At 33.5% G+C, this 26,539-nt stretch overlaps 1 protein-coding gene across 1 annotated transcript in view; it reads left to right on the forward strand.

Moving 5' to 3' along the window:
* Positions 1-3,906: 3,906 nt before the first annotated feature.
* Positions 3,907-26,539, forward strand: part of LOC137644984 (PE-PGRS family protein PE_PGRS61-like) — a 139,824-nt gene continuing 117,191 nt past the window's right edge. Inside the window, exon 1 of the mRNA XM_068377852.1 lies at positions 3,907-4,662. Within this exon, the coding sequence (XP_068233953.1) occupies positions 4,062-4,662 (601 nt within the window). The 5' untranslated portion in view covers positions 3,907-4,061. The remainder of the gene's footprint in view (positions 4,663-26,539) is intronic.

Below are 26,539 nucleotides of genomic sequence, written 5' to 3' on the forward strand. Positions count from 1 at the left end.
ACGTTGACTGGAATGGTCTTCAACCCGATTGTGCCTGTACATGCAGAATTGTCACCCAAGACACCAAAGGGGAGTTGCAACGTGCGTGGCTATATATATATATATATATATATATATATATATATATATATATATATATATATATATATATATATATATATATATATTCCTTTCACGCTCGGGTAGTGGGAAGGGAAGAGGGAGGAGTCATACTCTGGTGAGAGGGGTTATCCCAAGAGGTACACTCGTAAACCACAATATCCCACAAATTGCCGTACCAATTTAAACGTTACTTTTGGCGGCTCAGGTAGACTAGTGATATATATATATATATATATATATATATATATATATATATATATATATATGTATATATATATAATGTGTATGTGTGTGTGTGTTTGTGCAGTGTATAAGGTGCCATGGCCATGTGTAGGGAAAGGAAAATAGGTTGGTAAAGATTTAAAACTCTCCAATATTGTTTGGGAATATTAGGGAAAGGAGACATAGAAAGGTTTGGATACATAGTTTGAAAAACAGTTTTGGAAAGTACAGTCTTTAATATACAGAAACCGTTAAAGTGCTTTTGAGATAATGATGCATGGCTGTGTCTGATTCTATGCAATGTGCTTTCTATAAGATTTTTGAGTTGGAGTATGAAATGATTAATGTAGATATTTTAAAGCACATTTAATATGGGTCTCCCTTCTGTAATTTTTTTTTTTTTTTTTTAGTTATTTTCTATTAGGATATGCTACTTAATGTTGAGAAATGAATGTAAATGGCCCATATTAAATTTTCCCTATTTTAATGTTATAGATTAAATTCTCAGCATGGCTTGTATTGTCTTATCAAACAAGCAAAACTGATTCGTAAAACTAATAATATACAATATTATTTAACACACTATAGTACAATCTATTACAACTGTTATTAGTTTGTTGTTTTAATATAGGTACCGTAATATGTTTATCTAATGGTATAACCATGCTTAAATATTTTCTTTCCCAATATGAATAAACTGGGAACACAATGTAATATGTGTTCTTATTTTGATGATACCATGAACATAGTGGGACAGGCAGATCTATGACTTAATTTAAATAATATCCACTAATACCATACCAGGTTTTCAGAGCGCTGTCATCCCATTTTATATAATAAATACCAGTGGAAATGTTAGGAAACGTTATGGCTCGAAATGTGCTTGGTAACAGTTTCTGACTTGCAATTAGTTGGTCTGGAGTTTGAGCCCCTCTAACGGATCCATAGTTTTCACTAGTATCCTCAATCTCACCATCCTTAGGTCGGAGTTATCAGTAGTCATTGCCTCCCCTTACCCTACCTTAGATTTTTTGGAGAAGGCTTCTTATATGTATATATGGTGGGCATCTAATACATTGTGCAAAAGGTGCAATGAACTCTCCTTTGCCCCTGCTGCTCATGAATGATCTTTTAGCTGTATCGTCAACTATGCAGCTCGAACTAGATTGATGAGGTATGTTGCAAAATTGTGCAACTGATCTTTTCAAAGCAAGACAGTAACATTTATACTCATTTATCTTGCATTTGATCTTTGAACCTGTGTGGTGGTTGTTATCTAAAGCCAGTTCCGTGACAGTCCATCGTTTTGTGCGAATTATCTTCCATTTTTGGCGTTTCCACTTTTCTATCGTTTTGACGGATCTTAAGAGGAGAGAGAGAGAGAGAGAGAGAGAGAGAGAGAGAGAGAGAGAGAGAGGAGAGGAGAGAGAGAGAGAGAGAGAGAGAGAGTGTGTGTGTGTGTGGTGTGTGTGTGTGTGTGTGTGTGTTGCGTTTGGTTTGTGGATAGGGTTTGTAATATCCAAGCATCTACAGTACGTGATGTGTCAAACTTTTCATCTTTATAAATTAAAACGGATAATAATGGACTTGGTCCATCTGTCGTATTATGTTTAACTTTTTGACACGCCTTTTAAGATTTGGCGTCTGGAGTAGAAATGTAAAAGACTTTAGTGGAAAGATCAGTTTGTGGAAAACTTTACTGGTTATTGGATTATATCCCACTTAAAAAAATCGATGAAGAGCTATGAATAGTTTCCCCCCTAACTTTCTCATCTCGGTGACAAATTTATTCCTCTCAAAAGTTGAATTTTGAAACGACTTTTTCTGTAAATTATACTGTATATTTAAAACAGAAATTACGGGTCCTTGTATACTACAATTTTACCGTTAAACTGTATGTAGTCTAAAAACCTTAATACTAGCATATCGCATGGTTTAACTCTACGGTAGGATGCTTCCACACTTCACTACCCCACCCCCCAAACATCATAAACTATTATATTCCGTATCCTGTATATTTGTGGCTTATCAAAAAATCAAATCTAAAGTGTCAGTGATGGAAATATCAAATACATGAAATTAATGCTAGGTAATGCATCAAGAAAAGTCTGTGGAATGAGGTCGAAAGAGAGAAAACTTTGTTGTTATATTATATATATATATGTTTATATATATATATATATATATATATATATATATATATATATATATATATATATATATATATATATATATGATCATCACCTCCTAAGCCTATTGACGCAAAGGACCTCAGTTAGATTTTGCCAGTCGCCTCTTTCTTTACCATTTATATATATATATATATATATATATATATATATATATATATATATATATATATATATATATATATATATATATATATATACTGTATATATATGTATAGATATATATAGATATATATATATATATATATAGATATATATATATAGATCTTAGGATAGTGTGTGATGAATATGTATCCCGCTTCTTTTCCATAATTTTGTACAAACTTTGTAGTTGTTTTGGGGAATTTGGCTCTTCTAGTTGCTGGATAAGTGGGGCTGAATTTTCCCGGGTCCGCTGCTGTCTATTTTTATAGAAAATTTAATTCACTTAATTTCACAGAAAATATTATATCTTTGAAGAGACGTTATTTGTTAAGACTATTAAACATCTATTTTGAATTCTGTTAACCTTTAGAAGGTCTAGTGTTTGCAATTATTAGGATTGTAATAGTGGAACTTCAAACATTCAAACTTACTGCGGATGCCTTTAAGTTGGATAGGCTGAAATAAGTATCTTTTTATAGTTTAAATAGGAACGATTTATATCAATGTTTTTACTCTTCTTAAAACATTTTATTTCAACTGTTCATAACTTCTCTTATAGTTTAATTATTTCCTTATTTCCTTTCCCCACTGGGCTATTTTTTACCTGTTTGTGCTCTTGGGCTTATAACATCTTGCTTTTCCAAACGATCATTAAGCTAAGCTTCTTGTATCAATAACAATAACAATAATAATAATAATAGTGTTGATGATAGTAATAATAATAATAATATAGCTTCTGAATTACTCTAATTGTTTTTTCTTTCTTTGCAGACCATCCTATGGCCAGGACGAAATAAACTTAACGATGTGTCCTAAGATACCGTATCTCGAATGAGGAAATTGATTGCGAGTATCCTTTTCCAATTATGACTAAAAGTGATGTACGTGAGTCAGATAAATGAAGAAAAATATTTTTTTTCGATCTTAACAAACGGGAAAGCATACTTCTGTTTTTTATAAAGTGTTAGATCAATATTTTCTTTTACGTTGTTCCAATATAAAGTAATTAATCTTGATGTTACCTTTGTTGAATGATAAGAAATCTAGATACAGTTCAAAGAAAAGGCTTATGAGGAAAAGAGAGACATAGCTTTTAATTTCGATGCAGAAAAGAGAAAACGATTAACGTGACCTTTAGCGAGTTGAAGAAAGTAGAGTGAATGATTATGTGGGATGCCTAACTTAAAGCACTGACGTCACTACACTTGAGTCATCTACTCAAATGAACTTGATATCTAAGAATATGATAAATGAAAAATTACAATGGCCAAAGAAGTAAAAATGGCTTAAACCTTTTGAAAAGCTTAATAGAATAAATTTAAAAAATCCAATCACTTTAAGAAAAAGATTGAGAAATGGTTTAATCGCCCTCCCCAACCAAGAAAAAATAAAGACGCCTTCAACATGTACAGCGTCGTGGGCCAGGGATACGACAAGAGGCCGGAACGCAAGAAGAAGCCCGCGATCAGTAGCGGCACTGTGGGCACCTGTAGCGTAATTAGTGGCAGCAGTGGCGTTGGGTCAGGTGGGGCCCCTGTCAGTGTTGTGGTTGTGGGAGGAGGAGGAGGGGGTTCGGGAGTGGCCGGACTAGGCGTTGGGAAAGGAGGGAAGAGTATCCTTACCGGCGGACCTGTAGGATTGGTTGTTAGCGATAGCGTTGGGGTTAAGTCCTCCGGTAAAAATATAAAATCATCAGCGGCATCTGATGTTGATGCAGCGGAAAAAGGAGGAGAAGGAAAGGCAAAAAGTAATAAAGGAGGCGGGGGAGAAAATGATAAAGGGGCCAATGGTGAAGCGAGTGATAAAAGTGCAAAAGTGGGAAATGGCGAGGATGGAGCCTCGTGCGGCCCTTCCGATGCCCAGCAAGACGGTGGCGTCGAAGACGGAACTGAAAAGAAGAAGGAGCACCACCATCACCATCATCATCACCACCACGTCGATAACCGTCCATTTCTGCAGCGTCTTTTCAGTCTCATCAGGAGATTATACGGCACCGAGAAGGAAGGTAAGTCTGAAGTCTCTTCGTTTTGATTTGCAGTGGTTTTTCGCACTCTAATTTTGGTCGTCTTTGTTGTACTTTTCATATGTATGTAAGGAAAAGGTATATGTGTGTTTATCTATCTATCTCTATCTATATAAATATATCTATATATATATATATATATATATATATATATATATATATATATACTCGTGTGTATGTATATATATATATATATATATATATATATACTCGTGTGTATGTATATATATATATATATATATATATATATATATATATATATATATATACACACACACACATATATATATATATATATATATATATATATATATATAATGTATATATATATATATATACTCGTGTGTATGTTTATATATGTATATATATATATATATATATATATATATATATATATATATATATATATATATATATATATATCATACACTAGTATTTTATTTAGTCTATGCTAGTATTGGGTTAAATATTTTCCTCTGTTATAGGTATTATTTGATGTCAATAAATAGTCGTTCTTCTTGTAATGCATAATAATGGTTTATGAATTTCCGTTTCAGCCATCTTATATGATTAAATTAGAAAAGGTTAACTTAACAAGGTTTTAGGTAATAAGTTGATTTGATTAAGAATTATGTAATGTAATGTTTAAAAGGAGTGATTTGGAATAGCGTGATTTTAACTCTTTATTTTATATATTGAGTAATTAATGAATTGGCGTTTTCTGCTTATTATTTTATATATGATGTTGCCATGTAATATGAGTGTGTGTTCTCTCCATGACCCATTGCGATACAAGTACTATGAACTCGAGTATTAAGTAATTGGCAGTAATTGTACTACAGTGTCTGATATTTAAAGACACTTTTAATCTCTCGTTGTTTTTATATAATTATAGATTTCCATGCTGGTTTATCTACAGTTTGCCGACATGATGGTTAGGAGATGATTCAAATATAGGTTTCAGTGTTTGGTGCCTTTTTCATGTTAAAAGTAAAATTATCTAAATCTTGTTATATGAATACAGTTACAAGGGCTCTTGTAGGTCATATACACCTCGACCTTCATATGTCATATTAATATTACAGTGTGACTCTTGGTTATTACGGACTGCTAACACGTTTTACATATTCCACTTTGAGTTGCGTGCCTAAGGCTATGAAGAGCAAAGGGAATTTTATATATTCAAAAGAAGCTTCTGTGTTGAAAATAACGTATGCGTTACTAATGTTCACCTTAAGATTGTAAAGCAATCCACGCAGTTTCGATCTGATGTAGTGTCCTTCTTTCATTGGATCATATAGATGCTTAGGAGTCTATTGATAGTGATTTTTTTTTTAGAGAACGTTTAATCTTTTGTTATTAATATATAGTAAAAGAATTCATTGACATGAATAATCCACAAAAATTTAGTTAACACATGGAAGTTAAAAAAAAAAACCGCTACGTAAGAAATATAGTGATGAACGATAGATTATAACTGATAAAAGTATAAAAATATACTAATTTACACAATATAATAATTTACGCACACAAGTAATATTCGAGACAATAAAAAAGATACAACAACGCTGGGGGCCCTTATAATGTACTGTACTGTTGTAGCGCCTCTTAAACGATTTTTACCAACCCATGCCTTTGATAAACATACCAAAACCTAACAACTATACTCTTGAGCCAGTCACAGTGGAGATCGTTGGGGAATTTTTTTTCACTGAAATAATTTGTTTAGATAAAGATAAGTAGACCAACAAAATTATTAATCTTCCGCTTGTTCATCTGTTACTCCGTATTTGTTTGTTAGCAAAGTCATTATAGAAGGAAGACCATGTTTTAGCATAACATACTGTCAGGAATAAGATGAAACTGAATTATGCAATTTTTAAGTAATAATAACATTTCTGTCATTAAACTAAAACGTAATACCTATACCACATTGTTTTAGTTTTCTTTGTGACTATGCATTAGTAAAGTTTACGTGCACCTGTGTATAATGTATATAGTATATGTATGTGTGACAATATTTAAAGCTTTACGTGTATGAAGTTGTATGGATATAAGATTTATATATATATATATATATATATATATATATATATATATATATATATATATATATATATATATATATATATATATATGAATGTATTCAGATATATACATAAAACCTCACATACACATATACCCTACATATACTGTACACGTTCACACATAGAAGACATTTAACAAGTAAAATTTAAATAAACCTGGGAGCAAAGATTTTAAGAGAATCGCTTTAATTATTACGTTATTTAACACACACGCACATATATACATACACACACACACACACACACATATATATATATATATATATATATATATATATATATATATATATATATATCTATATATATATATATATATATATATATATATATATATATATATATATATATATATATATATATATATATATATGTCGAAATAACTAAAGTGATTCCAAGTGAAGTCTTAAGCTCCCAGGTTCATTCAATTTTTAGTTTTTAAAGGTCTTCCGTCTGCCGAGAATTAATATCAGGAGAAAAATACCTGGTGGGTAAGAACTTCAGAAGAGGAAACTGCGGGAATTGTTTCATAAAGTTCACCAGGAATAAGTTTTGGGAAGTTGTTAGATGTCCTCCGAGTTCCTCTTCCTCTTACTTTTATCGGCTCAGTCATCCTCCAGACAGACCAGAGGGGTCACTAGATTTAGAAAATAAAGGGGGTGGGGTGGGGGGTGCTGTGTTTATTCTTTTTTAAATACCCATTTGCAGAGGCATTTTGTGTTTGGTCATCTTTGTTGTAAGGTGTACACGGATAGTCCGAAGAGGAAATTTTTTTTTCCCAATGGTACATGATGCACAAACGAAAAGAAATTCTTGTATTTATTTGGACACTGTGTATATATGTTTAATATATAATGTACGGGCAATGAGGAAGTTCCTTTATTTTTGGTGGTAGGCAATACTGACAACAATAGTGAGTATATATGTGTGAGATTATGAAACCTTCAAACTTAACCGTACAAACATGTATTTAGGAGTACACGAATTAGAACTTTTATGGTTGATCAAGATTCTTTCAGCAAACTAAAGTAATTTCCCCAATGGCAAATATATTGTACAACTTTACCAAAGAACAATCCATTTTCAGCAAAGCTCCTCTTTTTACCTTCCTTCATAGACGTTGATCTAGATTATCCCAGAAGAATCCACACATTTATCCAGTGAAAAAGATCTTGGATATCTTTATCGAAAGACAATCCATCCTTAAGAAAAGCTGTTTTTCCGACTTCTTCCATAGTTGATCATCTTGATTATTCCAATGGAATTCAGCTATTTACCTAATGACAAAGATATTTTATATATTTATTAAAAGAGAGCCTTTCCTAACAATCATCTTACATCATGTTCGATCACGTATATTATTCCAACGAAATACAATATTTTTTCCAGCGACAAAGGTATCCTATATCTTCATCAAAGTTTAATCCTGTTTGTATACTACAAAATTTTATATGTATGTCCGTAGTTTCGCTGGACCATATGCAAAGAGGATACCGGTTACGTTTCACTCGGTATTTTCATTTTTATTTGTTGTCTTTTGTGTCTGAGAATCTCGTGTTCCTGGGAGTTTTACACACACACACACACACACACACACACACACACACACACACACGGTGGGTTCAACTTCCAGGGAATGTTTTTTATGTTGAACAGGCTGACATAATTCTCTCTTCATATTTTATTTATGATAGATAAGTTATGTTGTCACTGATCTTAGAATATTTTATAATAATTTTTCATTACTTTTCTTACATAGTTTATTCATTTCCTTATTGCTTTTCCGTATTGGGCTATTTTTTCCTGCTAGGGTTGTAGCTTAGCTAGTGATAACAATGATTTATAAGATAAGTTTGAAACGCATCTTATGACGAATTAATTGTATTAAAAATGGATTATATTTGAATCTCTCTCTCTCTCTCTCTCTCTCTCTCTCTCTCTCTCTCTCTCTCTCTCTCTCTCTCAGTAATTACTTTTAAGCCTACTACCTCTTGTCATTAAGAACTACATGGTCGAAGACCCCAGGTACTTTAGTTTTGCCGTTAATGAGAAGTTAGATAAATACCTTCCTTTAAATAATCAACTTTATTTACATATTCATAATATTTGACTCTGTCGAGAATGTATAAGACAGTTTGCAAACTGTAGCGAATCTAAATGCTTGAAAAACAGAATGTTATCCGAGGTAAACGTTAATTTGGAGGCATTATCTACTACTTTAGGGCTATTTTACGATACTTTGCCGTAATCTAATCAGAGTTGCCAAAGCGTGTTATAGTCACACGTTTGCTATCCCGTTCACCTGGCAATTATCGAGTTGTAAATTTCTTTGTAATTCAAGAGGTATTAGTTTGTTGAGTGTAGTTGGAAAAGTGTATGGTAGAGTACTGATTAATAGGATTAAGGATAAAACAGAGAATGCAATCTTGGAAGTACAGGGTGGTTTTAGAAGAGGTAGGGGTTGTATGAATCAGATTTTTACAGTTAGGCAGATATGCGAGAAATATTTAGCAAAAGGTAAGGAGGTGTATGTTGCGTTTATGGATCTGGAGAAAGCATATGATAGAGTTGATAGGGAAGCAATGTGGAATGTGATGAGGTTATATGGAGTTGGTGGAAGGTTGTTGCAAGCAGTGAAAAGTTTCTACAAAGGTAGTAAAGCATGTGTTAGAATAGGAAATGAAGTGAGCGATTGGTTTCCGGTGAGAGTGGGGCTGAGACAGGGATGTGTGATGTCGCCGTGGTTGTTTAACTTGTATGTTGATGGAGTGGTGAGAGAGGTGAATGCTCGAGTGCTTGGACGAGGATTAAAACTGGTAGGTGAGAATGATCATGAATGGGAGGTAAATCAGTTGTTGTTTGCGGATGATACTGTACTGGTAGCAGACACAGAAGAGAAGCTTGACCGACTAGTGACAGAATTTGGAAGGGTGTGTGAGAGAAGGAAGTTGAGAGTTAATGTGGGTAAGAGTAAGGTTATGAGATGTACGAGAAGGGAAGGTGGTGCAAGGTTGAATGTCATGTTGAATGGAGAGTTACTTGAGGAGGTGGATCAGTTTAAGTACTTGGGGTCTGTTGTTGCAGCAAATGGTGGAGTGGAAGCAGATGTACGTCAGAGAGTGAATGAGGGTTGCAAAGTGTTGGGGGCAGTTAAGGGAGTAGTAAAAAATAGAGGGTTGGGCATGAATGTAAAGAGAGTTCTATATGAGAAAGTGATTGTACCAACTGTGATGTATGGATCGGAGTTGTGGGGAATGAAAGTGATGGAGAGACAGAAATTGAATGTGTTTGAGATGAAGTGTCTGAGGAGTATGGCTGGTGTATCTCGAGTAGATAGGGTTAGGAACGAAGTGGTGAGGGTGAGAACGGGTGTAAGAAATGAGTTAGCGGCTAGAGTGGATATGAATGTGTTGAGGTGGTTTGGCCATGTTGAGAGAATGGAAAATGGCTGTCTGCTAAAGAAGGTGATGAATGCAAGAGTTGATGAGAGAAGTACAAGAGGAAGGCCAAGGTTTGGGTGGATGGATGGTGTGAAGAAAGCTCTGGGTGATAGGAGGATAGATGTGAGAGAGGCAAGAGAGCGTGCTAGAAATAGGAATGAATGGCGAGCGATTGTGACGCAGTTCCAGTAGGCCCTGCTGCTTCCTCCGGTGCCTTAGATGACCGCGGAGGTAGCAGCAGTAGGGGACTCAGCAGTATGAAGCTTCATCTGTGGTGGAAATGTGGGAGGTTGGGCTGTGGCACCCTAGCAGTACCAGCTGAACTTGGCTGAGTCCCTGGTTAGGCTGGAGGAACGTAGAGAGTAGAGGTCCCCTTTTTGTTTTGTTTCTTGTTGTTGTCGGCTACCCCCCAAAATCGGGGGAAGTGCCTTTGGTATATGTATGTATGTATAATTGTCGTTATCCGATTATCCTCATCTTGATTGATGACTTCAGCGCCTCCTGAAAAGACGAAGAAATAATATGGAAAATGGAAAAGAGAATAGAAACTAAAAGGACTGCAAACTCTCCCCAGGAAATAAATGACGGAAGGACAACAAGACTTCAACGACTAATTGAATTTGAGAGGGATGTCCGACCCGCATGGCCAATATGCGAGTGGAATTTGAAGTTATACATTGCTATGGATGGAAATCGTTTTAATGGGAGAATGTTTGCGGTTGTTCCAGATGATGTGAAGGTCTCTGTTTCCTTTTTAATGATATGACAATTACACACACATACATATATATATATATATATATATATATATATATATATATATATTATATATATATATATATATACATATATACGTTTATATATGTGTATATATATATATATATATATATATATATATATATACGTTAATATATGTATATATATATATATATATATATATATATATATATATATATATATATATTAATAGTTTCTAAGTGAATGCCGTCTTCGCTCAATGAAGTTATTACTATGAATATTTATGAATGTTTAGAATGGAAAAGAGGTAATTCTGAATAAAGCGAAAATGGAAAATGATTGTTCCAGAGTTGAGAACGCTTATGAAATTGACTGCTAAGGACATTGAGGCCATAAAGAATGAACGCTACCGGTACGGTAAAGGCGACTGCGTAGGTGCTCACTGTTTGTAAGGTTTGTCTGGATGAAATTAGTGTTCTTAAAAGTGTTTTGAAAGAACTAATTATTACCTTGCATAACAGTACAGATGACGGAGGCGATTGATTGACTTTTAAGGGATTACCGCTATTTACCAATTAAATTTGTGAAGGTGTTAGGATTCTGGTTCAGAAAATCATCATCATCATCATCTACGGCTATTGACGCAAAGGGCCTCGGTTAGGTTTTGCCCTTCGCCTTTATTTTGAGTTTCTAAATCAATACTTCTCCATTTATCATCTCCCTCTTCACGCTTCAGAAACTTATGTAAAATTAATTGTAAAAGAGCAGAGTGAGTTTGAACAAGTATGAGATATGTATAAAAAGTGGTTATGTTAGATTTATGTGAGATGCGTAAAAGTCTAAGGGAAAAGATGTGTGATACACAAGGGCCTAGAAATGGCTTCTGACAAATCGTTAGAGAGGCAAACTGGAGGATGTTGAGGATATATTGAATAAAAATGTTTATTGAGAGCAATTCATATGGAAGTAAAGTTGGATCTAGAATATATTGAGGTATGGTAAATGCTGTCTGAGAAAATTTTTGTTTCCAGAGCTGTTTATTATCTAATGAATTTATGCAAAATGTTATGGGAAAGAATTTAGATGTAGTTTCTAAGCTATGAGATGATCGAATGTAACGTAATTGGAGTATAGTTTGATTGGTGTTTCCATAGTCAGGCGTTTATAAGGTGAGAATCTTGAAGAATAATAATGAGCTAGAGTAGAATTACGAGGGTCATTGAAAACCAAGAGGATGGAAATTTATGAGAGGATTGTTATGTAAACTCCTTTCTCTAAGTGAAGTGCTGTTAATTTAGAACGAAGAAAAGTAGGTCAAACCTACTTTAATAAATTATTTACAGTATATTTTTATCGCCTGAAGCGTACACGTGGTAAAATGTTAGGAAGAATGGAAGGATAGATCAGTATTTTGAAATTGTTTCTTTGTTGTGGAAAGAATGGAGGCCAATAGATTGAGGGAAAAGAAGGTTTAATTTGAAAGTGTCAGGGAGAAGAGTAAGATCGAGTGTGTGCTGAATAAGAAAACAGAAAGAAGTTTAAGATGTTAAGGAAATTTATATTGAGGAAACAGACTCGCACTCACACACACACACTATATATATATATATATATATATATATATATATATATATATATATATATATATGTGTGTGTGTACATATATATATATATATAATACGTGTGCGTAATGAATATAAGAACATATATATATATATATATATATATATATATATATATATATATATAATACGTGTGTGTAATGAATATAAGAACATATATATATATATATATATATATATATATATATATATATATATATATATATATATATAATACGTGTGTGTAATGAATATAAGAACATATATACATACATATGAAGTGAGAGCATAACACTACAGAAGGTCCAAGAAAAACAATGTTATTCAACCTAAACGGAATAGAAAATAGTAGAGAAGGAAAGCCGGGGGGGGGGGGGGGGGGCCTTATTAAATATAGCTTCGTCAGAATAACATCCTGGACACTTTAGGTATTGTCTAATAATAGAAAGCAACTTTCTAGTCTATTGATAAGATATTGGAAATGCATTAGAAGATGCGTATGTTATTGTTAATTCGTATCCTAACGACCCAAATTGAAAGTTTATTTATTAATGGCAATACCATGAAAATGTAATTTAGGATTAGATGTAATTTTGCAATATTCAAAGTCTGATCTATCTGACTACGCACTAAATTTTCTTTATAAATTTCATGCAGCTATGCATGATTTATGCAATGCATTTCTTATACGCCTATTATTAAGGCGGCAAAAATAGACTTTCCTGTAAAAGAAAGGAGTCAGCAATTGTGGTGTCGAACGTATTATCTCATATTTAGTAGTTGATTTGCATGTGTGATATTGAGAACTTCCACGAAACTCAGTTATTTACATATTCAAGAGAACTGTAGCATACAAATTATCATGGCAAGGGATTATGCATTGCTTATAAATGTTACTTGCTCACGATGAATTAATATTACATTTGCATAATCCGATTTATTGACACTAGAGAAAACTAATTTGTCAGATAAATTCCCTTGAAGTGAGGCATTTGCATGATAGACTGTAATACAATTTTCATTTACAAGGGATTTATTAAATGATTTTAATTCAAGTATTTTGTAATGAGAGAATAATATCTGCGTTATCTAGTGTGTCTGCATTTTTTTGGTTGGACGTGCATTTGCTTATAGCGCACTTTTTAAATATTGTTTTAAATAGCAAAGTACTGCATTATTATTATCATTATTATTATTATTATTATTATTATTATTATTATTATTATTATTATTACTTGTTAAGCTGCAACCCTAGTTGGAAAAGCAGGATGCTACAAGCCCCGACGCTCCAACAGGGAAAATAGCTCACTGAGGAAAGGAAAAAAGGAAAATAAAATATTTTAAGAAGAGTAACATTAAGATAAATATCTCCTATATAAACTATAAAAACTTTAACAAAACAAGAGGAAGAGAAATAATATAGAAAAGTGTGCTCGAGTGTACCCTCAAGCAAGAGATCTCTAACCAAAGACTGATCCAGGTTTTGTTGTTCAGCGACACACAATGAAGATTAATTTAAAATTTTCTGTTAGAAAAATGAAATTTGGAAATTAGGTGAATGATTTTAGTTACTTATAGTTTGTTTTGAAATTTGTTTTTGACGTGTTCGTCATTCACCTCGGTAACTATTTTATGTACCACACTGAGGTTATTATGCTTATATTAAAATTTTACGTTTTCCTCCTCTTGGTGGAATTAGTATGTTCTGATTAGGTAATTTTATGTAATATTCATTAATCTTAAATGGAAATTTTTCTTTTAATCGTAATTCTCCCCTAGACATCGTCAGCCCGTTATCACAATGATGGAAAAGTTTTCTCTATGGTTGTGAAAAGTATCTATAGAATCATTAGTTATATTCATCGTTTGAAAGGTCTCAAGTGACCTATAATTAAATTTAAAAAAAAAAAAAAGCTTATAGACCTTGATTAACGCCTCTGGTTGAAACTCCTCAATTAAGAACCCTCGTGTGTTTTGTTTTTATATGTTTGGGGGGATTTTTTGCCAGTTCTGCAACTTTGGAACATGGCTTCCTTTGTCTTAGATAATCCTTTCGCTTGAATTATTTTTATTATAGAAAATATAGGACGAATATTGTTTTTCTACCTGTGTCTTCTCGGTTCCCCAAAACTTGTGTCAAAAAGTTATTAATGGATATTGATGAAGTCAAATGGTTGGTTAATTACGGACCAAATTAATATTTATTAGATTTTGCAATAAACACTTTTGCTGAATTATAACATTGTAATGTTGATCAACAAAGCAATATCGGAAATTTTATCTATTTTTGTCATTCATTAGATTTCTGTACAAAGTGAATAACAGGTTCTTAATAAAAAGTAACATTAGCTGTTAAACAGTGACTACTCTCCCTCTTTTATTCATTTTCCCTTGCCCCTTAGGTTTGCATTTATTTCCTTTTAGGACAGGATGCAAGACTAGTGTTTCTGGGTTTTTTTCGTATCCCTTGCCTAGGCCCTTACCTATAGCAACCCACTCCACAAATATAACTATAACATAATCTATCGTTCTTGTTACGTTGGTGTGGTAACCTCCCTGAGTAGTGAACGCCAGACTGGGGTTCGAGTCCCGCTCAAACTCATTACTTTCTTTGGTCACTGCAATCTCACCATCCTTGGGGGAGCCTATAGGTCTATCTGCTGAGTCATCAGCAGCCATTACCTGGCCTTCCTGGGTCCTAGCTTGGGCGGAGAGGGGGCCTGGACGCTGATCATATGTATATATGGTCAGTCTCTAGGGCATTGTCCTGCTTGATAGGGAAATGTCACTGTCCCTTGCCTCTGCCATTCATGAGTGGCCTTTGAATCTTTAAACGACAATCACCCCACTTTCCATTCAAATTTCCCTTTATTATTTCTTCCTCATTCTCCTGATCTTTCCATATGTGTTCATCTTTAGCGATCTTCAAATATATTAACTGACCTTAATCCCAGAGGTACTTTTATAACTAAGCAGTAGATAAACGACCGCCTGCAGACTTTCACACACGGTGCACATGCCTCCGATGCAGCATGAAATATCTGCACCATCCTTCCCAGTGTGGTGTTCACACCCTACGTTCTCAGCGCCCCGCGCTTTGCTTATCCGTAAATTTCATCATAAGCCTTTCCAAGGTCCATAAATCCCACACCGAATTTTTTGGCTTACTTATTTCTACCCTTATGTCTCGTATGTTGCTTACTTGCTATTATCTTGTTCTCTTTCTGTTCAAGTTCTGAAAATTTAGATTTCTAAATATCCTGAAGATTTATTTAAAAAAACGTATAGTGATGTGTTGTTACCCGAATAAAGCAGTGTGTATTTTTCAAAGAAACTGTTACTTTGAAATAAATTAGTGATATCATAGCTTAGTCTAGGTCCCTGGTTCAAGCCTAGTTTATGGCACGTTAGACGTCATTGATAAACTTAACCTTACAGTTCCTGTGAGATTGAGATGGAAGCTTTATTAGAGACGATAGGACTCCATGGCCTATTGTCGAGACCTCCCTGATCCTTGCGTAGATGAAAAGGAACATGGACATAGATCTGGTGTGTATGCGGTGATCGATCTGTTGGAACGCACAGCGACTGTCCCTTGCATCTGCCACAGTCATGAGTGACCGTTTAGAATTGTTTTTCTTGGAGAGGTAATAAATTTAGATTTGTTGAGTAGAAATCTACTTATAATTTCCGTAAAGGAAATTATTGAACTCTCCTTTTGAGATTAGATTTTATTCTGTAAGCGTTAGGCAGAATGCACCAATTGTTGAGATAATTTTTTTTTTTTGCAAATACTAATTCTCTCTCTCTCTCTCTCTCTCTCTCTCTCTCTCTCTCTCTCTCTCTCTCTCTCTCTCTCTCTCTCTCAAATAACACAAAAATATAATTTTACATGTAATCCTTGTTATGGCTACTTTTCTCCTTTTTTTCTGTTTGTGAAAAAATAAGACCAAGAAAACAAAACATGAATCTCGAATATGACGTTTGGCCTGGAAAAGATAACTATAAACCTGAAACACAATATACTTTGCCCAAGACACCATCTGGGAGAGGCGCTGACCTAAATCTCGCCCTCCTTCCATCATCTCCTTAGGCTTTTTCATTTTCCATTCCCAACCAAATATGTTCCTCAGTCGGACTTAGCAAAAGGGATACGTTGTTATGTTCTCTGGTCACGAACGTCTATCTCCTCCTCCTGAGGCTACAACATTCAATCTTCTTTCCGATGGTGCATATTATATTTTAGGGGGAAAATTAATTGAATATTTTTCTTTTGGTTGATCGCTGGGATATTTTATGGGAGATGTCATTCGTGCGCTGGAGGGAATCTCGGAGGTTCAAAAAATATTGGGGTTCATATTCCTTTTCTTACTAGTGTACGAGACCCGTCAAAAATGACGGCTAAATATTTATATAGAAATGCACACAGGAACCCCCCTATCACCAGGGTATGACAACTTCCTCTCCCCGAGAGATGTGAGATAGCTGAGCGTGACCATATATATATATATATATATATATATATATATATATGTATGTATGTATATATAGTATATATATATAGTATATATATAGATTATATATATATATATATATATATATATATATATATAAAACATTTATATATATATTATATTACATATACACACACTTACACACACATACACTTGCTCTTTATCAATAGGGGTATCAGACGATTGTATGCTATGTTTATTTGTTAACTTTTCTGTACAAAAGTCTAAATTGGGTGTTCTTTTCAAATTGTTTATTTAAGAGATCGCGGTGGTTTCTTTAATTTCTACCTTGTTGTACAACATTCCTGTTTTGGGTGGTACTCAAGATTACATTGTAATTTCTGGGCAATTTCTTATCGAATTAGTTTACTTCTCTTGTTTATTTAATATACTAGGCTCATTATCTTATGGCTAGCTTCTTGTGTGATAAAAGCAGTTTTGTATTATTTTCTTCAATAAAATTACGGAAAGAATTTTATTTTTTATTTTTGTGTTTATTAGTGCAACTGATTGATTTCTTCCTTTTTATGAAGTAAAGCAAACCAACATTCTTCAGATATTTCCTTTTAGTCAGAGGCAAGATTGTTCTTAGAAAATTTTGATTTAAATTTTCTGAAATAGATCGAGTGTGCATAATTTGAGAATGAGTGAAAACAGCGTTTTAATATTACAAAAGAAAAAAAATTACTTCTGTAAAATGGTAAAAATGTCAAGTCAGGAAAACTACATGTAAGAGAAGAAACTCCTCCTTTACTGGATAAATTAGGTTATTAATAGAATGCTGTTTCTGTCGCAAAGTATATGCAGGAACGAATGTATTAACAGTGCGCGAAAGATAGAAATGAAAATCGAAATGAAATTTGACTCGTTGCTTACGAGAATTCCTTTTAAGTGTATTAACGGGTTAATTTTGTGACATTTATGCAGAGGGGTTCATGTAAGTTCATTAAATTGAAGTATGAATGTGAAGGTTCTTGGAGATTTATCATATATATATATATATATATATATATATATATATATATATATATATATATATATATATATATACACATTATATATATATATATATATATATATATATATATATATACACATTATATATATATATATATATATATATATATATATATATATATATATATATATTTATAAGTGTGTCTGGCTGTCAGTGTGTTTATGTGTATGCATGTTTGTATCTAATGTGAAAGAGCGATAGGGCCATGTATATATATATGTGAAATCTATTAGATTAGAAATTAGAAAAAATAATAATATTAGATAGGAAAATGATGCGGGGCAATGAAGTCTTAAGCGTATAAAGTAACTCTTTTATGTTATATCCGCAGAATTTCCCGTGATGAAAGGTTGCACAGTCCAGTTTTAAGCTGGAGGGATTATATGTCCCCATTATGAACTGAGAAAATGAAGGGACGCAGGGAAAATAGTTTGTCGTATGCCATAATAAATCGTCGACCTCTATCCATATGCGGATATAATTATGAAGAAAAGGCATTACGGAAAGGGTTGCGTAACTGAAGTGAATTAAAGTTGAGGGAAAGATCTTAATAGCGAATTTAATTTGTCTCTTGAGAGGTGATCTTGATGCTGTGAGTTGAATGTTTACTTCTTAATGATATGACGATTTGTTTCATTGTTGAGTTGTTTTCTAGACGTGCATGGCACCTTCACAACAATAACTTTATATTGAAAACGTGTAAGGGCAAACTAAAGTCACCTTTGTATTTTTGCTACTTTTTAATGTGAAATTCACATGGCATGAATTCATTCTAGAACTTCAGGTAGTTTTTAGTATCTGCATTGAGGATAAAAATATTACGAACCTTACTGAAAATTTTCATTGATTTATTCAGTTAATAAAAACAATCTCTATATAAAGACAGTATAACTGGCAGCCCTCATTCATGGTTTCGCTATTTTTGTTCTCGTTTGAAGTGTTAACAAAATGTTCTTATGTAAGCGATTTGAGGATGTTCTGGGACACTTCTGAGGGATGCATCCAAATCATGCTTTTGAATAGAGTAATTCTTATATGTTGATGAGAGGGATTTTAGATGGCTTTGCGATTATGGTTATGACACGACATTAGTCATATGAAATTGCATAGAATGTATAGACTGATTAATTTATTTAATCCCCAGTTATATTTTTAGTCCCTCATTCTATAATTATCTTGTTAACGAATGAATAAAAAATATGGAATATCTGCATTGTATTACGTCTTTTAAAGTTAGTCAGCTGTTTCAGATGGCAAATAACAAAACTCCTTAATCATTCCAGGGTTCATAAGGATTAATACAGTTTTAATTAGGATTAAAAATCATTTATAATGAGAGGAATTTCTAAAGCAACAATTCATGATAAATATTTTCATATGAGTTTATTTCCAATTCTGTAAAATACTCTGTCCATACAAAATAAATAAAGGACGTCGCGATTATCTCTTTATGAAAAAGGGAGAAGCAGAACATCTTAAGGAAATGGCGCCGTAAGAGCGTGTATCCTTAGTTTAATAACAGTTAAAGTCGTTAGTATAATTAAAATTCTTTGTAAATAGTTCACCCATAATGGCCAAGATCAAGTGGTAGTGTTTGTTAACGCTTTGCAATGCTCACATTTGCACCTCTTAAGAGGATGATTGCACCCTGTTCAGTGCCAAGGAAGAAAAGAAATAACGCTAAATTCTTAAGGCGTTTATTAGAAGTTGTTACTCTTAAGTAATTTCAGAAGTATTCTGGAAGTGAGTTCTTTTTGTATTAAGTTTTAGTTAAGCTACAGCTAAGTAGGGAAGTTTCAAGTTTATAGAACAATTTTCACCAAGTTTTATAGAAAGCGGACATACAGAGATGCGTTAACGGATTCTTTCCCTAAGGAATATATAGCAGGACTACGTTGGGAAAGGCTATTTATCCATCTAACTATCTGCCCGTCTGTCTCTTTCAATTTCTATATATGGGCGTGTTTGTGTTGGTTTTCATAGACTGGCACAGAAAGAGCATAAGCAGACGCGAGTGGATAAACGTGTATGAGGCCTTATTTCTGTACACACGTGCGTGTGTGTATATATATATATATATATATATATATATATATATATATATATATATATATATATATATATATATATATATATATATATATATATATATATATATATATATATATATATATATATATATATATATATACAAAATTCTTGAGAATCTAGGTGTATATGTCTAAATTAGAAAAAATTTGAAACTCTTAGAAAGTTAATGAGTACCTATCACTGATAAATCATAAGAACATTCAAAACTACAGCTGTCCTACCAAGTGACAAGATCACCTTTATTATGGAAATAAAACATTAAAAAAAAAAAAAAACTCCTTTGAAATCTTCCGATAAACTTATTAGAAATAGTCAATGATTCATAACTTCTATTATCCTTGAGCATCATGAACCGAGTTTGTCTTAGACACTTGTACTGTTGAGAACTTAACAAAAAAAAAAACTTTGGTTGCATGGCCAAAAGGTATACCATGATTTTCAGCTACCCCTATTCAGAATTAATATATATATATATATATATATATATATATATATATATATATATATATATATATATATATATATATATGTGTGTGTGTGTGTATGTGTATGTGTGTATACACACACACACTTGAGAATAGAATACCTAATTCATTTCACACTGACGAAATTTGTTATGTTAAGATAATAAAAATAAATAACACCAAAGATTCTTAATTCTGAATAGGGGTAGCTGAAAATCTTATATATATATATATATATATATATATATATATATATATATATATATATATATATATATATATATATATATATATATAATATGTGTGTGTGTGTTTGGCCTAGTCAAGGTTCAAAAACAGATTTGAGGAGATAGCGAATAGATATCTTTGTAGCTATAGTCCATTTCTTTTAGCGAGTCATATTTGCACCGACTCACAGCGGTGCCCTTTTAGCTCGGAAAAGTTTCCTGATCGCTGATTGGTTGGACAAGATAATTCTAACCAATCAGCAACCAGGAAACTTTTACGAGCTAAAAGGGCACCGTTGCGAGTCGGTGCAAATATGACTCGCTAAAAGAAATGGACTATAGTGACACTATTATAAAGGTGTGGTAATCACAATTGTAAAGGCATATTAAGTATGCTATCTCATCCCCTAATATGATAGTTCTTAATTGTCATTTTATTAAAAACAAAGCCGTTTTTGGACCAACCAAGTTCTTTTCATATCATGCCCCTGTTCATCAAATTATGTAAGAACAAAACCAATTTTTGGTACTACAGTAGCCAGTCAACTTCTTTTCATGTGTGGGCTATGTGAGTATTTTCAGCTGTACATCATCTAAAGCTTAAAATATAAATCACCTAATTACTTGAATTACCTAGGTTAATATACGATTGTGTAGTTGATGTCATTGTTCCTCATAATTTCAGTGTTAATATTTTACGAGAATGAGAAGAATAATATTAACTTTTAAAAGTAACCGGAATAGTTTCATGAACATTTTGAATTTACAAGAAATAACAAATCTACATTTTGAATTAATTAGAATTTCTCCTTTCATTTACATGGGACAGGACTTCATCTTATGACATCTCTGAACATAAAAATATTAGTGACTTGCTAAATATGAACTTCTTATGAACTTTTCGGTCGAAAATAAAAATTTTTTCATGTACTATAAAGATGTTCGTAAAAAATCAGCAATAGAGGTTATTAATAAGAAGACTCAATCGAAATTGTTCAAAAGCAAGCTAAATTGCTCAATACATAAGAAAAAAAGGATAATAACCTTTATTGAACCTATAGAAAATTATTAGTGCGTAGTGTTACATAGAATACCACCCTCCAAGTTATTATCAGTGCGTAATGTTACATGAAATACCTCCCTCGAGGTTGTTATCAGCGCGTAATCTTGCATGAAATACCACATTCGAGGCTATTATCAGTTTGTAGTCTTGCATAAAATAAATTTACTACCCTCCAAGTTGTTATTAGTGCGTAGTCTTGCTTAAAATACCACCCTCGAGGTTGTTATTAGTGCGTAGTCTTGCATAAAATACTACCCTCGAAGTTGTCATTAGTGCGTAGTCTTGCATAAAATACCACCCTCGAGGTTGTTATCAGTGCGTAGTCTTGCATAAAATACCGCCCTCTAGGTTGTCAGCAGTGCGTAGTCTTGAGTCTTGCATAAAATACCACCCTCGAGGTTGTTATCAGTGCGTAGTCTTGCATAAAATACCGCCCTCTAGGTTGTCAGCAGTGCGTAGTCTTGAGTCTTGCATAAAATACCACATTCGAGGCTATTATCAGTATGTAGTCTTGCATAAAATAAATTTACTACCCTCGAAGTTGTTATCAGTGTGTAGTCTTGCTTAAAATACTACTATCGAGATTGTTAAAAGTGCATAGTCTTGCATAAAATACCACCATCGAGGTTGTTATCAGTGCGTAGTCTTGCATAAAATACCACCCTCGAGGTTGTTATCAGTGCGTAGTCTTGCATAAAATACCACCCTCGAGGTTGTTATCAGTGCGTAGTCTTGCATAAAATACCACCCTCGAGGTTGTTATCAGTGCGTAGTCTTGCATAAAATACCGCCCTCTAGGTTGTCAGCAGTGCGTAGTCTTGAGTCTTGCATAAAATACCACATTCGAGGCTATTATCAGTATGTAGTCTTGCATAAAATAAATTTACTACCCTCGAAGTTGTTATCAGTGCGTAGTCTTGCTTAAAATACTACCATCGAGATTATTAATAGTGCGTAGTCTTGCATAAAATACCACCATCGAGGTTGTTATCAGTGCGTAGTCTTGCATAAAATACCACCATCGAGGTTGTTATCAGTGCGTAGTCTTGCATAAGATACCAAATTCGAGGCTATTATCAGTATGTAGTCTTGCATAAAATAAATTTACTACCCTTGAAGTTGTTATCAGTGCGTAGTCTTGCTTAAAATACCACCATAGAGGATGTTATCAGTGCGTAATCTTGCATAAAATATCAACCTCGAGGTTGTTATCAGTGCGTAGTCTTGCATAAAATACCACCCTCGAGGATGTTATCAGTGCGTAGTCTTGCATAAGTTACTACATTCGAGGCTATTATCAGTATGTAGTCTTGCATAAAATAAATTTACTACCCTTGAAGTTGTTATCAGTGCGTAGTCTTGCTTAAAATACCACCATTGAGGTTGTTATTAGTGGGTAGTCTTGCATAAAATACCACCCTCGAGGTTGTTATCATTGCGTAGTCTTTCATAAAATACCACCCTCGAGGTTGTTAGCAGTGTGTAGTCTTACTTAAAATACCTCCCTTGAGGATGCTATCGGTGCGAAATCGTGCATAAAATACCAACATCGAGGTTGTTATCATTGCGTAGTCTTGCATAAAATACTACCCTCGAGGTTGTTATCAGTGTGTAGTTTTGCATAAAATAGCACATTTGAGGCTATTATCAGTATGTAGTCTTGCATAAAATAAATTTACTACCCTCGAAGTTGTTATCAGTGCGTAGTCTTGCTTAAAATACCACCATCAAGGTTGTTATTAGTGTGTAGTCTTGCATAAAATACCACCCTCTAGGTTGTTATCATTGCGTAGTCTTGCATAAAATACCACCCTCGAGGTTGTTAGCAGTGTGTAGTCTTACTTAAAATACTTCCCTCGATGTTGCTATCAGTGTGGAATCGTGCATAAAATACCAACATCGAGGTTATTGTCATTGCGTAGTCTTGCATAAAATACTACCCTCTAGGAGGTTATCAGTGCGTACTCTTGCTTAAAACACTCCCATCGAAGTTGTCATCATCTCGTAGTCTTGCATAAAATACTACCATCGATGTTGTTATCAGTGCATAATCTTGCATAAAATACCACCCTCGATGTTCATATTAGTGCGTAGTCTTGCATAAAATACTACCCTCGTGGTCGTTATCAGTGCATATTTTTGCATAAAATACCACCATCGAGGTTGTTATAAGTGCATAATCTTGCATAAAATACCACCCTTGATGTTCATATTAGTGCGTAGTCTTGCATAAAATACTACCCTCGTGGTTGTTATCAGTGCATAATCTTGCATAAAATACCACCATTGAGGATATTATCAGTGCTTAGTCTTGCATAAAATACGACCCTTGAGGTTGTTATCAGTGCATAATCTTGCATAAAATACCACCCTCGATGTTCATATTAGTGCGTAATCTTGCATAAAATACTACCCTCGTGGTTGTTATCAGTGCATAATCTTGCATAAAATACTACCATCGAGGATGTTATTAGTGCGTAGTCTTGCATAAAATACTACCCTCAAGGTTGTTATCAGTGCATAATCTTGCATAAAATACCACCATCGAGGTTGTTATCAGTGCGTAGCCTTGCATAAAATACTACCCTCGAGGTTGTTATCAATGCATTGTCTTGCATAAAATACCGCCATCAATGTTGTTATCAGTGTGTAGCCTTGCATAAAATACTACCCTCGAGGTTATCAGTGCATAATCTTGCATAAAATACCACCATCGAGGATGTTATCATTGCGTAGTCTTGCTTAAAATACCACCCTCGAGGATGTTATCAGTGTGTACCCTTGCAGTAAATACCACCCTCGAGGTTGTTATCAATTCGTAGTCTTGCATGAAATACCACCCTCGAGGTTGTTATCAATTCGTAGTCTTGCATGAAATACCACCCTCGAGGTTGTTATCAATTCGTAGTCTTGCATGAAATACCACCCACGAGGTTGGTGGAGAAGGGAAAAAGAAGTCCCTCATCATCGGAAATATCTCTGGATCCCTGTTTCTATAAGCAATCAAACAACATATTTGGTTGGGAATGGAAAATGGAAAAGCATTTCGAGATGAGAGTTAGGTCAACGGATCCCTTGTTCCTCGTGTCATGTTTCCTTTTGTGCTCTATGACTTGAATATTATCTTTCGCTTTTTGAATTTTGTTTTAAAAAAGAAGAAAAATTTACTCGTGGATATAAATGAGTACATTGCTGTCCTGTGATGTTAGTGTAATTTATCATGAGAAATTTGTTTTTTTGTATATATAATATGATAAATTTTGCTCATTTAGACGTGTTTTTCATATTCAAATAATCCATATATTTTTTATACATTAATGTCTGGATGTTCTTAACGACCTCGGGATCAGAGCCCCAGGCAAAATCACACAAATACAAGAGCTTGTGACCGGCCGGGAGTGGAACCCTGGTCCAGCAAGCTTGTATAGACAGTGACTTACCAAGCTTGCCGGACTAGGATTCGACTCTCGGCTGGTCACAATCTCTTGTCTTTGTGTGATTTCGCCTGGGGCTCTGATCCCGAGGTCATTATGAGAATCCAGACATTAATGTATCAAAATATATGGCGCATTTGAATATATATATATATATATATATATATATATATATATATATATATATATATATATATATATATATATATATATAAAATCTGTGTGTTTTTTTGTGTGTGTGTGCAGTCAAACCCCCTTGTCTGTTATCATTATGTTCCAAGCACCCACCCGGTTACGAAATTCCGCAGGTATTTGGTATTATAAACTGAGAACTTTTATTTTTCCAGTAAATATTTACTTAATAAATACAATGTCATCCAGATGTCGATTACACATCTGCAAGGAATTTTCTGTAGTATAATAATACAGGATTTCACATTTAAATCTTACAGTGGCACTATTGAGAAATTCTCTCTCTCTCTCTCTCTCTCTCTCTCTCTCTCTCTCTCTCTCTCTCTCTCTCTCTCTCATACGTATAGGCTTTTAGTTTGCTCTACTACTGTAAACTGCCGAGTAAAGAAATTACAAGTATTTACTGTTTTATGTATATTACTGCAGTAATATCATGATGCTGACTTACAAGTACTGTATACTGTGTATTACTGCAGTAATATCATGATACTGTCCTGTTAACGCTACCAGTACTGATAATACCATTAAAAGAGTAATGAAGAAACAAACACACAATAACTTCATCACCAACACCTAATATTCTGCGCTCGTGTTATATAATACTCATACTTTAAAGATATTATCAGTAAAAAATGATTAAAAAAGGATCCAAAGCCTGATGCAGTTCTGTATAAGATTGTATAATTTTGGATAATAAATAATGCATGATAACAGCAATATGGAAATATTCCGAGATTTCCTCTCTCTCTCTCTCTCTCTCTCTCTCTCTCTCTCTCTCTCTCTCTCTCTCTCTCTCTCTCTCTCTGAAATAAAATAAAAGCTGTGAGAATTTGATTATTCTAATTTTATCAAAGGCTTAGATCATTTTCATCTAGATGAAGTATGTTATTTCATGTTGAAAAGCCTGAAGTTATATAAAATTTCTATTAATTAGATAACGGCGTTCTGCTTTGTAAATAAAAAAATGAACTTAAAAGAAATTATTATTATTAT

The sequence above is a fragment of the Palaemon carinicauda genome, chromosome 8 (assembly GCF_036898095.1).
Source record: "Palaemon carinicauda isolate YSFRI2023 chromosome 8, ASM3689809v2, whole genome shotgun sequence".
NCBI lineage: Eukaryota > Metazoa > Arthropoda > Malacostraca > Decapoda > Palaemonidae > Palaemon > Palaemon carinicauda.